This window comes from Oryza brachyantha, chromosome 9 (genome assembly GCF_000231095.2).
Source record: "Oryza brachyantha chromosome 9, ObraRS2, whole genome shotgun sequence".
NCBI lineage: Eukaryota > Viridiplantae > Streptophyta > Magnoliopsida > Poales > Poaceae > Oryza > Oryza brachyantha.
Genome location: NC_023171.2, coordinates 5,535,603 through 5,548,786, shown reverse-complemented (window position 1 = coordinate 5,548,786; position 13,184 = coordinate 5,535,603). Strand labels below are relative to the sequence as shown.

The following is a 13,184-nucleotide window of genomic DNA, read 5'->3' as shown; positions in this document are numbered from 1 at the left end:
GTTAAGTTATTACAAGCCTATTTATTTTTATGAAATCAAACAAAATGTTGGTTTTGTTTAATCATAGCAAATCATGCTGTCTCACATACATTAGCTAATAATAAAAACAACTCGCACCTAACTCAACGCAAAAAATCGCAAGCCGTGCAAGCCCATTGCTACCTTTGAAGTTTCTTTCTTTTGATTCTTCTTGGCCAGCCTAAACGTGAAACGGTGAAAGTGCCATATCGATTTGATCATTTGTCATCGTCCATAGATCCAATTCGAATGGCATTAGGTGTGGTCCACTTAAGCACGCTAGACCTAGCATGATTCATCTCCCTTGATACAATTTTCACTGGAAGACTCAAAAATAATTTCTCTAATTATTAAGCTACTAGCAAACAAAGATTACCAGTAAAATAGCCCAAACCTACGGTGACGAATGCTGATCATCTCTGAGAACACGGACACCTGTCCTCCACACATCCATCAAAGTTACATGCTTAATCACATTAAACAACTCGGACTATCTTAGCATCTAGTGAATCACATGATATCAATGTGACCTTGCACCAAAGCATTCTCAGCCCTCCAAACTCCAACATAATAAACCCCAATTTACCCCTCCATGATTAGCCTCGTTTTATGATACTTTTTAATTTTATAACTAGACTCCATCAAAATTTAATTCTTTTACCTAAAAAAGTTATTTTATACTAGCACAATCAATCGTTGCTGTTGTTGTTTTGCAGGCTAAAATATTCAGATCTAAAAATAAAATTAATGATAAAGGTTAGTTTTATATAAAATTTAAAACGAAAAATGTTCAAATAATATATTTTTTCAAAGTTTGCACATTTTGTGAGCTAGTTCAAAGAAAAACAATTTAAGGGCATTTTGGCCATTTGATGTACACCTACCATCCCCGTGGAAGATCAGAAAGTGCTCTATAAATTCAGACAAATCGTCCCCTGCACCTGCACACATCATCAGTTTGGAGAGCCGAAAAAAAAGAAAAGAAAAAAGAAAAAGGTGCGAGCTTTTTCACGGCCGCTGAAGCCTCTGCCACTCCACAGTGGTGGTGGTGTCAGTATCCCCGCGGCTCTCTCCGCCGTTGCTGCGAGCTGTCGCTGCCTGTCCCTGTCCCTCCTCGCTCCCATGGCGATGGCGATGGGCGCCACGGCGGCGGCGTCCTGGGCCCCGATCCCGGCGCCGGCGAGGGTGGCAGCCGCATTCTGTCCGGGCGGCGGCGATCTTGGGGCGGCGCGGCGGCCGCTGCGGGCGGCCGGGGGGACGCGGTTCGTGTTCACGCCGCGGGCCGTGTCGGACTCCCGGAGCTCGCAGACGTGCCTCGATCCGGACGCCAGCACGGTACGCCCATCTCGCCGGCGCCGGCGCCGCCCGCCGGTGCTAAAAACTCTGTGTGTGTGTGTGTGTGTGTGTGTGTGTTTAATTGCGGCGGTTCCATTCTTCCGGCGCTCGCATCTGTCCGCGTTTCACGTGGGGGAAAAGTCGGATCTTTTTTGGGTGGTTGTTTCTGCGTGCAGAGAGTTGGGGAAATCGAAGGGCCGTTCTTGGGATTCGATGAGAACCATATTTTACTCGACGCATTTGGATGAGCAAAATGTGTTTAATATGTTTCTTATGGTATTCTCCTGCAGCTGAAAAATCTTTATTTTTTTTTAGAGGGTCTTGGTGTCGATTTCTCGGTGATTCTATCAGCTATTGCCTTCAGACTCTATGATCCAATAAACGGTGGAAAGTTGATGGCGACATACCTCTTATTTTAGTTTTTGGATGAAATATTGATATTGCCTTTAACGGTGATTGTTAGCAAGATGCCTATAATTAATAGTGGAGGATCTATCGTGGTCCATGTCTTGCATTTAATAATTGCATCAAGATCTGAGTTTTGTACTTTTCAGTTTAATTATTAGACACTGTGGTAAAAGTAAAGAACCTAGAACGCAGGGTAGTTCATCTTTCCATAGTCAGATAATGATTTGGTACAAATTTTCACATCCAAAATTTTGTCCCTGCAGAGTGTTCTCGGGATCATCCTTGGAGGTGGCGCTGGGACAAGGCTGTATCCACTGACAAAGAAGAGGGCGAAGCCGGCAGTGCCATTGGGTGCCAATTACAGGCTCATAGATATCCCTGTCAGCAATTGCCTGAACAGCAACGTGTCGAAGATCTACGTTCTTACGCAGTTCAACTCCGCGTCGCTCAACCGCCACCTCTCGAGGGCCTATGGAAACAACATTAGTGGTTACAAGAATGAGGGGTTCGTTGAAGTTCTTGCGGCGCAGCAGAGCCCAGAGAATCCCAACTGGTTTCAGGTATCATGGTTAATCTGTACCTGATTCACCAAATTTCTAAGAGTACTAGTTTGAATTGACACAATAACCGATGATTTTTGTACCATCAGTTACTGGATGTTTCTGCTTCTCCGCACTATTTGTCTCCTGCAGCAGCCAAAATGCATGGATGCCACATATGTGCTAATGAATCTAGACACATGTACAAAACATATATATGGATGAATCTAGGCAAACTCAGAAAGTCTTATAATATGGAACGGAGGGAATACATTATAGTTTTTTTTCCCTGGGACATACTTTGTAGTTAAACTTTATAGGGTACAATGACAAAAGGGGATAAATATCGATATGAACACATTAGTTAAGCCAAAAGAAACAATATCTCATCTACACCTTCTTTTATGGAATATAAAGGTTCATTAGGGTTAATGTACATCTAGTGATTCACTTGTCTATACTTTGTTACATTGTTACTTCAATACATTTAACTGTTCACTAGTTTAGACGTTCAGTGATCCACTCGTCTGTAAAGTTAAGAATGCTAGATGTGCTCGTCTGTTGCTAACTTTCAAGTTTTACAGTTTCTGCTTTACAATTTACAATCCCCAAGGAAGGCTTCCTAATTTATCATTGGATTAATTAAGTTTGTTTCTTCCTATCTCAGGGTACTGCAGATGCTGTGCGCCAATACTTGTGGCTATTTGAGGAACACAATGTAATGGAGTTTCTCATTTTGGCTGGAGATCACCTGTATCGCATGGATTACCAAAAGTTCATTCAAGCCCATAGAGAAACAGATGCTGATATCACTGTTGCTGCACTGCCCATGGATGAACAACGTGCTACAGCATTTGGCCTTATGAAAATTGATGATGAAGGGAGGATAATTGAATTTGCAGAAAAGCCAAAAGGAGAGAAGTTGAAATCAATGATGGTAATTGATGAGTCATCTGTTGAGAACATATTTGCTTCTGTAATTATGCAATTTCAGTAATGTATTGGTATGTTTTGATCTTTCAGGTTGACACTACCATACTGGGCCTTGATACTGAGAGGGCAAAGGAAATGCCTTATATTGCTAGTATGGGAATCTATGTTTTTAGCAAAGATGTGATGCTTAAGCTTCTCCATGAAAATTTCCCTGCCGCAAATGACTTTGGAAGCGAGGTTATTCCTGGAGCAACAGAAATTGGATTGAGGGTATGCTATGCTCTTGAAACTTATAGGGAATTTTTATCCTTTTCTCAGCTCATTCTGCAGGTTTTGTGAATTTTGGTATTTGGTTAACTGAGAAACTATAGTTACATCATCTACTATGAAATGTTTTTTCTTTACTTAATTTTACTTTGCATGTTTGCTTATGCTGTCAATGTTTTTAATAGGTACAAGCTTACTTATATGATGGTTACTGGGAAGATATCGGTACTATAGAAGCATTCTACAATGCAAACTTGGGGATAACCAAGAAACCTGTGCCAGATTTTAGGTAAGGTTTACTCATTTTGTACAGTGCATTTTACAGAAGTTTACTCATTTTACTTATTTTTGATCAAACATTATTGTGTGCAGCTTCTATGACCGTTCTTCCCCAATTTATACGCAACCTCGATACTTGCCTCCATCAAAGGTTCTTGATGCTGATGTGACAGATAGTGTTATTGGTGAAGGCTGTGTCATTAGAGTAAGTATCATTGTCAGATGAATTACCATAGCACTTCCTTGTATGATCTGTGGATAGTATTAGAACATAACATATTAGGATCTTTCAAGTTATTACTTATTAGTTGATACTTTCTTTCTCATTGCTTCAAAACATAGAATACCATTTTACTTATTAGTTGATACTTTCTTTCTCATTGCTTCAAAAAATATAGCATTGCACAATCAACCATTCTGTGGTTGGACTACGGTCCTGTATATCTGAAGGTGCAGTGATAGAGGACTCTCTGCTAATGGGTGCAGACTATTATGAGGTGAGCTAAAATAGAAATATACCATATTATGATGTATTTCTGTTGTGATAATTTACCGAGTTTTTTGTTCAGACGGAGAATGACAAGAAAACCCTTTCTGAGACTGGTGGCATTCCCATTGGTATTGGAAAGAATGCACACATCAGAAAAGCAATAATTGACAAGAATGCTCGTATTGGAGAAAATGTGAAGGTATTTCATATATATTTTTCTACTTTTGGTAGTCAATCAGATCATCAGATGTGTATGTTCTGTATTAACTGTTCAACTATTCATTACTTGAAAGAAAGAGAGGGACAAACATATTTGTTTGAATGCAATTATACAAACTTGATGCATTTTCATGCTTTTCGTGAAAGGTGGTCTTATGCAAGTATGCATGTTGCACCACTGATTTGGAAGTCCTTTATCATTACAAAATGCAAATATGCCATTATACTGTTTTTTTCTCAAATTAATGTTCTTTTCAAATGATTTATTTGTCTTGTCATGAGTATTTGTCTTGTGTATGGATCTTTAGGTATTTACTTACTAAAAGCACAGACTGAAATATCCAGGCAATATGGATCAATTTACATACTCCCTCCGGTTCATATTATAAGGCTTTTTAGTATTGCCTAGATTCATCCATTGTTCAATATATATGGTTTGTATATATGTCTAGACACATTAACATCTATATGAATCCAGGTAAGGCTAGAAAGTCTTAAATTGTGAAACAAAAGGAGTATATTGTTTCTCCCACTTTTCCAGAGATGATCAATTGATACTGAACTGAACAAAATAATGTACAATGTTTATTGCATTAATTAATGATCAATCTTACATTATTTGTTGCTTGGACAGATAATCAATGTCGACAACGTCCAAGAAGCTTCAAGGGAGACAGAAGGGTACTTCATCAAAAGCGGCATTGTCACTGTGATCAAGGATGCCCTGATCCCTAGTGGAACAGTCATATAAAGGCGTCATTCACCAATGTACATAAGGTGCTCTCCAAGGGAAACTGAATTTTCTCAATTGATTCTATTTAGGGCGTTTGGACATCAGCATGAAATTGAAAGCTTTTCCTGTCCCTCTCTAACAAACATTTTCTAATATAACTGTATCAACTGTGTTGCTTAATGTTGGAATTTTCTTATTAGCTGGTAAACCTCATCTTTATGCTCAAATGAGTGATTCTTTTGTTCTGTAATGCAGGTTGGGCCTTGCAGCATATGTTGATCTCAGGTGCACATCAAGTAATCAACTTTTTAAGACCGGGGTTCACCAAGCTCTCCATCAATTTGCAAAGATATCATAAAAAACAAATAAAAAAAATAAAAACAGTGCCCCTCAAGGCACAGTTTTACTGTTACTAGTATGAGCAGCCGCTCTAGAGACTAGAGGTGTTGTCGAGTCTGAAAACAGCGTCTGAAATGTGGATATTTTGATGTGTATAATCTTATCCTTTTGCATGATCAGATTTAAATATTCTGTGTTTATATCTACCTCTTCTGGTTAGATGCCATTTCTCTCTACTGCCTGAATGATCCACTTTGCCCATGGAAGTGCAGCCAGTTTGCACCATGGATTTGTCCTTGAGATTCACATATGGCATTCCCAGATGCTACAGAGGTAAGCTAGATCTGCTCTGTAGTTACAGAGACCGTGTAGAGAGGAAAGGGATTGTCTGAAAATAATGGTGTGATTTAGATGTGTAAGTGTGGCTCTGTGCTACAGTGCAGTCTCACATATTTTGATATCTTGGTGCATGATGCTGTTGGCCATTAGAATGCCCATCAGAAGTCAGAATTTTCATAGACCATCATGTAATTTTATCTGGCATGGCAGGTGCATATTGAACAAGGCAAATATCAAGATAGATATGCAAAATAGCACAGTACCAGTTTCCTACAGTTGAGCTATCTGGGAAAAGAACATCAGAATTCTAAATTGGTTTACAGTTTTTTTTTTTTTTTTTGGTTTCACTAAGCCCTCACTTTGTTGGATCGCATTTACAGATGTTGTAAGCAGCTACCATGATAGGAAAAAAACATGCTCTGATTACAAGCTAGGAAGTCACTGCAATTTGTACTTATTCATATCCACTAGCTGGTCATATGCACTGCAATGCAATGTTTACTGACATGAATGGTAGGGTTCATCCCCTCAAAACAAAAGAAAAAGAATAGCTGGGTTCCATTCATATCACAAGCAGAACAGACACATCAAACAAAACAGTCTACTACTTGTTAATAACCACCATCACTCATGGCTCTGATCCAATTCTACAAGATGGACAGATGCCACATATGATGAACACAATGTCTACCTGATAAAAAAATAACTCATGTCTGATGAAGCTGACTTTCAGTTGAGATTGAACAGAGGAAGCTCTGCACTGAAGGGAGTCGACATCACCTTCAGCACATCCTTCACCGACGACATCGAGCTTATTGCAGCCTTCAGAATCTCCCTGGAGCATCCAGGCTTCACAATGTTCCTCACCTGGGATACCAGTTTGATGACAAGTTTCAGCTACAGGTACCAAAATAGTCTTAGCTTTTCTGAAGTTAAACAGATGCTGATTTTGTGACAAACCTTCTCCAAGTAGTCTTGCAGCAGCTCAATGTCACCTAGGTAGTCTTGATCTTCAACAGTCAATGTGATTGGCTTCACATCTGCACCAGATCCATCATATTGAATGCCCCCTGGAGTTCTGTAGAAATCATCTAACAGGAAGCTTGAGGCTTTTTCTCTCAGGACCCTAGAGTAATGTGAGAAAAGAATTAGTTTACAGTTTTCCTCTGCCTTAATTTGAAGATTCACTGTGAAAAATCAATGATCTTAACACACAATGATGCAGTAATGTGTCTAGCTGTTTTGCAAATTGATCTAAACAAGTTTTTATATTAACTTGCTAGTGCCCATTATCTAAAAAACTTACTTATTGCCTGTTATTGTTTTGTATTTCTATCTTTCAAGAACTTTTGTGGTCATTTATCTACAAGCCATTGAATGAGATTAACAGATGTCAGTGTTAAGTTGTTTTCTTTTGCTGGAAACAGCAATTAATATTAGCTTTAAGGTTGTAAACTATGAACTTACGCATAGGCCTTCCCTTGCAGGTCAACTGGAGAAGGATGAATAACTGGCTTTCCAGTAGGAACAGCTCCAGGACTGCGTGAGTGCCTCTTCAAACTCATCATTGCCTGGTAAGATGTAAAATGTGCATCATGTCCTGAATTTGAGAATTGAGATCACTTAAAAATTATCAAAATTAATGAAAACAAGTCAGTCAGCTAAAAGCATACAGTTAGAGGAACAGCAGCGCATCGCCATTTGTTTGTCGGTTCCTTCAGATTTGTTGCAAAAGCCATGTAACCATTCAACCCAGCTGCTAGTATGTGCATGCAAATATGACCAAGAACCTGCATTGTTCAAGGTTTAGAGCCTATCATGTAAAATTTTTCATTTGTGACCGACATAGTTCAGGTTTACTACTTACATAGGAGTAATCACAATCGAAGTTTGATGGTAGGGATCCTCGTGCTTGATAACCAAAGAAGTGGCAAACTGAACTGAATTTCCTTCCCTTGTATTTCCCCTCTTTCTGAGAATCAATCACAATCAGAATTAGAAAACAACTGAATACTGGAAAGGTCACATAAAGCTCAAGTTTGAACTAAACTTACTGTTCGCCTGTTCATTTCTGCTTCTACTAAATGGGCCAAGAGTTGCTCAGTATCAATCTGATAATTTTGATAAAAATGTTGACTCAATAATTGCATTTCCATGTTTAACTGACTATTGAGCATTCCAGAAAGCACAAACCTGGGACAGTTGTGCTGAGTTATCGGAGTCTTGATGTAGGAGCAACTATAATAGAAAGATCCAAATCTTTAGACCATAATTTTTATTAACAAAATAAACTACTCTATGTTATTAGTAATTTAATACACCAATACCTCTCTTCGTATGAAAGGAGGCAAGTAGTTATACAAGGCAGTAGCCCATGGAGAAAGTTGAGATGGAATCTTGTTCTCAGGAACTTTATTGCTGTGGAGAATATTAATTTCCTACAATAGGAATAAAGAAAACCAATAAGATTCCATACAAATGAGATTCGTCACTGGATTATGTTGTATTAACAAGTATTACCTGAATAAGTGCATACATCTCTGGAATGCTTTCGATTAGTCCCTCTGAAATAAGTAAGACACCATGGTACTTATCTGAAAATTTATATCCAACATATTAGATTGTCGCAAAGTCCATCATGTTTTTATTTAATTGATCTGTGCACGCTACAGTATTTAATGGAAATTTATCAACTCAAACAGCCAATGAGCTGTAGAAACCTTGTGTTGCCCTTTCTTGCACTCCATCGCATATCTTGCTTACAATTTCCTTTAAAGTGAGCTTGGAAAATGCCACTTCTTCCCCTAAGATAACCTGAATGGCAAATCAATAATTATAAAAAAACAACGTTGCACATATGTTAGTTTTTATGATATTTTGAAGCAGACCATATTTGGTTGTGATTGAAGTGCACACTCCAAGGCAACATGAGATGCTTTCCAACCCATCACACGGATAAAATGGTAGTACTGCATGGAAATGATACAAGTCACTGTTGATAAATAATAAGCTATCCTATTATTTCCAATTTATTATGATAGAAAATATTAGAATTTACCTTCCCAGCTGAGATTGCATCAAGGCAAACATTGCTTATAAGCTGGGAATTCACCTGTAAAATCATATTCAAAAAACACATTTACATAAAAAAAGCATGTCTATGACTTTTTCTGGAATCGTAGAAACTGTCATAGCTTTAAATTGGAATCTTTTTTGCTACATAACCTGCAAGACTCACCTTGCACACTGTATCAAAACCAACAGTTGTCTCAACAAACTGATTCTTGAGATCACCATTTAATGAAACAGGCACGCCTACAACCTGTTAAAAAGGAGAAAGATCTGAAAATGGGTGTTATATTCCAAACATGTAAGGATGTGGAATTAACAATGTGTATATACCTTTGTCTTACAATTGTGACTAGCAAATGTTTCTGCAAGCTGAGCAGCATCTGAATTGGAGGTCACCCCTAAAGATAATAAAACATCAAGAATTACACGAGTCCTAAAGTCTGAGAATGTTTATGAAATAAACTTGCATGTTTTCACCTAACCCTATTTTTTTCACAGGTCTTATTTGCTCTAGAAATGACATGGAAGTGCTCATATAAAACTAGTTGTGATGTTGTTTAACGATTGTTTCATTCTCATTAAACATTTTAATCAGCAATTTTTGGGTATAACCTATTAGTACCTCCAATGATAACCAGGCCATCCAAGTCAAGATCACAGCATGTTGACATTGCAGCATTCACTTGCTCAGTTGTGTGGATTTGATCTACAGTTCTGCCGAGAAAATCAAATCCACCTTCAAGAAAGTAAAAAAAAACTCTTTTTATATATGCCATACTACAATTTAGAAAGATAGCAATCAAGGTAAATAAATGCAAAACCTTGGTTTTTGTATGCTGAAAGAACATCATCCGTGATCTTCAATGTCTTATTTGTAAATAGGCCTTCAGTGCCACCTATATATACAAAAAAAAATTCGTCATGAAAATTATTTTATTATCTCTCTCTCTGTGCACCTTATAAACGCAAAGAGAGTAACTACACCTAGTTGTAGCATCTAATTTCCTATATATAATTCTTTTTGCAGGGAAATAAATATATGTACTAAGCAGATAGGTATCATGACGATCCATCCAATGGAAGAACACACTGCTTTTTGTGTCCAATTTAAAATATAGAAATTGGACGTATGCTCAATTTCTCACCAATAAATCCAAGCAAAACACTCTGTGGATTTTGTGTCTTCATAGCATCATAGATGCCCCATATAACATTGTGCCCCCCTGGTGATTGTCTCCCGGAGAACACTACACCAACCCTACACACAAAGACAAAGAATCTTGTCTGAAAACTATCTTCGTAAGAGCAAGTATAATAGCAGACTATAAGTCAGCTAAATATTAACGTGGAGTAGAGAGAGTAGAAGCATGTTGTAAGTTTATAGCTAGCTTGAGCATAGAGACTAAGAAACTCTATAAGAGAGACATGTGGGTCTTGTATTAATGATAAAGAACTAACTACTATATGAGTGTGCTAAGATACTATATGAGTGTGCTAAAAGAAAACTACGATTACTCTTATAACCAGCTTGTTGGCTATATTGTTAGCCTTGCTCTAAGACAAAACATCAGGTTTTCAGTGAAAAGCGTTGACATTAGCTGTTATCATACTAATTTGGCATGAAACCAAACCCATTCTTTTTCTTAACGAAAAAACGGAACAGGGTTTAGCATCATTCTAAAAGAAAAAGAAACCAAACCTGATTGATGTATGTGCATCTGTGGCTTGAGCATCCAGTTTGTTTGACTTCAGAAAATGCACCAGAGGCTGACCAAAGGTGTGGGGAAATTCCTGTGCAACCATGTTCACGCATGTTGGGTCGATGGTTGTAGTTGCATCACCAAGCTCCACTCTAATAGCCTTTCCCTGATCATGATGGTTGAAAAACTTTGAGAGATAGTACAAATAATACTGTCAAGTAACCTGTAAATATCTGAAATTGCCACAGAGCTCTGAGCAAAGTAACCGAATGAAGTAAGTGAAGGAGCAAAATATAAAGAGAACAGCACACTGTATCAAGAACTGAAGAACATGAAATTTTTAGTCATTAGTCATGAACAGAAATAGCTTGATGCATCCTGCAGGTGAAGAAGAAGAAAGAGCTTGAAAACCTGGAGGCATGGAGGAAGCTCTGGCTGGTACAGAGCCCTCCTCTGCTGCAACCCTGTGAGCTCCCTTGGCTTGCCTAAGTCGGCGTTCATGGACATCTTTCCTTCTCCTCTTCTGATGCTGATGCTAAGAAGAGAATTCAACTAATTGTTCTTGGTGCAGTTCTTTTCTTCTCCTTGTGCTCTTGCTCCCCTTTTTGTAGGGAGACAATGGAAGAAGAAGAAGAAGAAAGTGAGACTTTTGGTGATGGGAGTAAAAGTTTTGGTGCTGCTTCTAGTCCTGCTCCTTGTGTTTCTTGGCCCTCTGATGACACCAACAGAAATTTGACCCCAGATTCCATTGTTGTATATGTCTGTGTGTTGGGTGTTCTAAGGGTGCAAACTGTGTGATTGGTCAAGTGGAGTGACCTTCTAGGTTGCCCTGATGCAGGTGACCTTTTTAATTTTGTTTTTGTTAGAGAACAATAGTGTTAACATCAAACCTGCCTACAAATTATTCCCATGATAGCATAGCAAAAGCATCCACTCTTGAGCTTTATTTGTGAGCATTAAAAATTTTTCCATGGAAGTTTGGAGCAATTGGTCTATATGGCGCACCTAGACAACTAAACTTGTATTCTCTCGTTTTTCGTTTTTCGTGTGCACGCTTTCTAAACTGTTAAACGGTGTATTTTTATAAAAATTTTCTATAGAAAAGTTATTTTAAAAAATCATATTAATCTATTTTATAATTTTATTAATTAATTAATTATGTACTAATCTATTGCTATGTTTTCTGTGCTTAACAACTAACCCTTCTTTTCCATCTACCGAACGCGGCCTATGTGTTGTGTTGAACCGTTGATTGGTTAGGTGACCACCTTCTGGAAGACCAGAACCAGGTGATGACATTTGCGTGGGCCATCCATGTTTGGAGAAAAAACAAAGTCAGAAGAGATTAAATCCCACACAAAATTAGGAAGAGTACTTGATCTGTGTTTTACAAATTAAATGAAATTAATCCTCGCAACTCAAGTCCAAACTTGCTAGTATGTGCCATCTTCTTTTAATCACATCCCACGATCGATTTCTTGCGAAGCCAAACGGCATATTTTGTAAGGGCCATCTTGCTAGTTGAAGGGGAAAAAAGTTAAACGATATTTTTAAAAATAAAAAATAATTTATGAATAAAGTTTTTATATATTTTTTATGATCTAAAAGCTAAACATGAAAAATAAACTACGATAAAAGAATCAAAATTAACTCCAAATTTAAGGTTTAGAATTTAAATTTTAGCCAATAATTATGAGCAAAAGTGAAAAGACGAGGGTGATATATGCCATCTTCATTAAATCAAATCCCACGATCGATTTCACGCGTTAAAAAAAGGGTTAAGCTTGGTGTTGGAGATTCTAATTCTTGTTTCCTCTGCAAAAGCCAACTGGGGTCACGGAGCCATCAAAGGCTAAATTTATTCTGTTCTCCCACTGAAACACAACCATGAATTTCGTCGATGCAATAATGCGTGAATGCTTAATTTGGTCAGCATCCAATTGCCGATTACAACAATCTCTCACGTCGCCGTCGCCGCCGGCGTCCTGGAAAGAACGAAAGCAACCAAACCATTCCTTTGCTCTCGCCGGCGTCCATCTGTGGGCTGGTTTTCATTCGTTTCGCCGGCACAGTCTTCACATTTGGACTTCCAAATTAACGACGCGTTCGTTTGAGCAAATATAATATTCCATCGGTTCCGTCCATGTTTTTATACCGCAAGATGTTTTGGTTATATTTAGATTTTTTCAATGAATATGTTTTATATATGTGTCTTAGCATCTATAATAGTCTAGTCTAATGAGGGATAGAATATTTATAATATGGAACGGAGGTAATAGTAGGCTACAAGTTAACTATAAATATAAATATATGTTAGATAAAATAAAAAATAAGGAATATCAGCTCTCATGCAAAAAACTAGTTTTATACACGCTCTAATATATATACATTAAATATGTAAGTGAGATACGGAAAAAATGTGATTCCCTCGTCCCAAGATATAAACATTTCTAACATTTAAATATTATTCTAAAATATAAACATTTTTAACACATGTCCTATCTATCATTTTT

The 13,184-nt window shown here is 37.8% G+C and overlaps 2 protein-coding genes across 3 annotated transcripts; one reads left to right on the top strand and one right to left on the bottom strand.

The window, feature by feature from the left end:
• Nucleotides 1-961: 961 nt before the first annotated feature.
• Nucleotides 962-5,758, top strand: LOC102702130 (glucose-1-phosphate adenylyltransferase small subunit 1, chloroplastic/amyloplastic). Its single transcript, XM_040527717.1, has 10 exons — nt 962-1,353; nt 2,025-2,321; nt 2,968-3,237; nt 3,324-3,503; nt 3,686-3,789; nt 3,873-3,984; nt 4,178-4,276; nt 4,349-4,468; nt 5,123-5,265; nt 5,477-5,758. Exons 1-9 carry the CDS (start codon nt 1,141-1,143, stop codon nt 5,237-5,239), a joined length of 1,512 nt encoding a protein of 503 aa, XP_040383651.1. The 5' UTR covers nt 962-1,140; the 3' UTR covers nt 5,240-5,265; nt 5,477-5,758.
• A 501-nt stretch (nt 5,759-6,259) lies between these two features.
• Nucleotides 6,260-11,459, bottom strand: LOC102703610 (pyrophosphate--fructose 6-phosphate 1-phosphotransferase subunit alpha). 2 transcript variants are annotated; one of them, XM_006660449.3, is made up of 19 exons: nt 11,083-11,459; nt 10,671-10,837; nt 10,117-10,229; nt 9,793-9,867; nt 9,594-9,707; nt 9,302-9,369; nt 9,138-9,221; nt 8,958-9,011; nt 8,788-8,868; nt 8,620-8,713; nt 8,420-8,493; nt 8,227-8,337; nt 8,093-8,137; nt 7,954-8,010; nt 7,767-7,871; nt 7,573-7,689; nt 7,367-7,470; nt 6,860-7,025; nt 6,260-6,766 (listed from the first exon to the last, which is right to left on the bottom strand). In XM_006660449.3, exons 1-19 carry the CDS (start codon nt 11,176-11,178, stop codon nt 6,629-6,631), a joined length of 1,863 nt encoding a protein of 620 aa, XP_006660512.1. In that variant the 5' UTR covers nt 11,179-11,459; the 3' UTR covers nt 6,260-6,628. The 2 variants fall into 2 exon arrangements, with proteins under 2 accessions (XP_006660512.1, XP_040383419.1); XM_040527485.1 differs by lacking the exons at nt 6,260-6,766; nt 6,860-7,025 and having other exon boundaries at nt 7,449-7,499.
• Nucleotides 11,460-13,184: the final 1,725 nt, after the last annotated feature.

Bases quoted from the DNA above. Each gene is read 5' to 3' on its own strand.
- LOC102703610 (XM_006660449.3), bottom strand. From the start codon at position 11,178: ATGTCCATGAACGCCGACTTAGGCAAGCCAAGGGAGCTCACAGGGTTG. The intron at 9,868-10,116 runs GTGAGAAATTGA...TTGTATATATAG, and splicing joins TGTTTTGCTTGGATTTATTG to GTGGCACTGAAGGCCTATTT. The intron at 8,011-8,092 runs GTTTGTGCTTTC...CAAAATTATCAG, and splicing joins ACTCAGCACAACTGTCCCAG to ATTGATACTGAGCAACTCTT.
- LOC102702130 (XM_040527717.1), top strand. From the start codon at position 1,141: ATGGCGATGGCGATGGGCGCCACGGCGGCGGCGTCCTGGGCCCCGATC. The intron at 1,354-2,024 runs GTACGCCCATCT...TTGTCCCTGCAG, and splicing joins TCGATCCGGACGCCAGCACG to AGTGTTCTCGGGATCATCCT. The intron at 2,322-2,967 runs GTATCATGGTTA...TTCCTATCTCAG, and splicing joins AGAATCCCAACTGGTTTCAG to GGTACTGCAGATGCTGTGCG.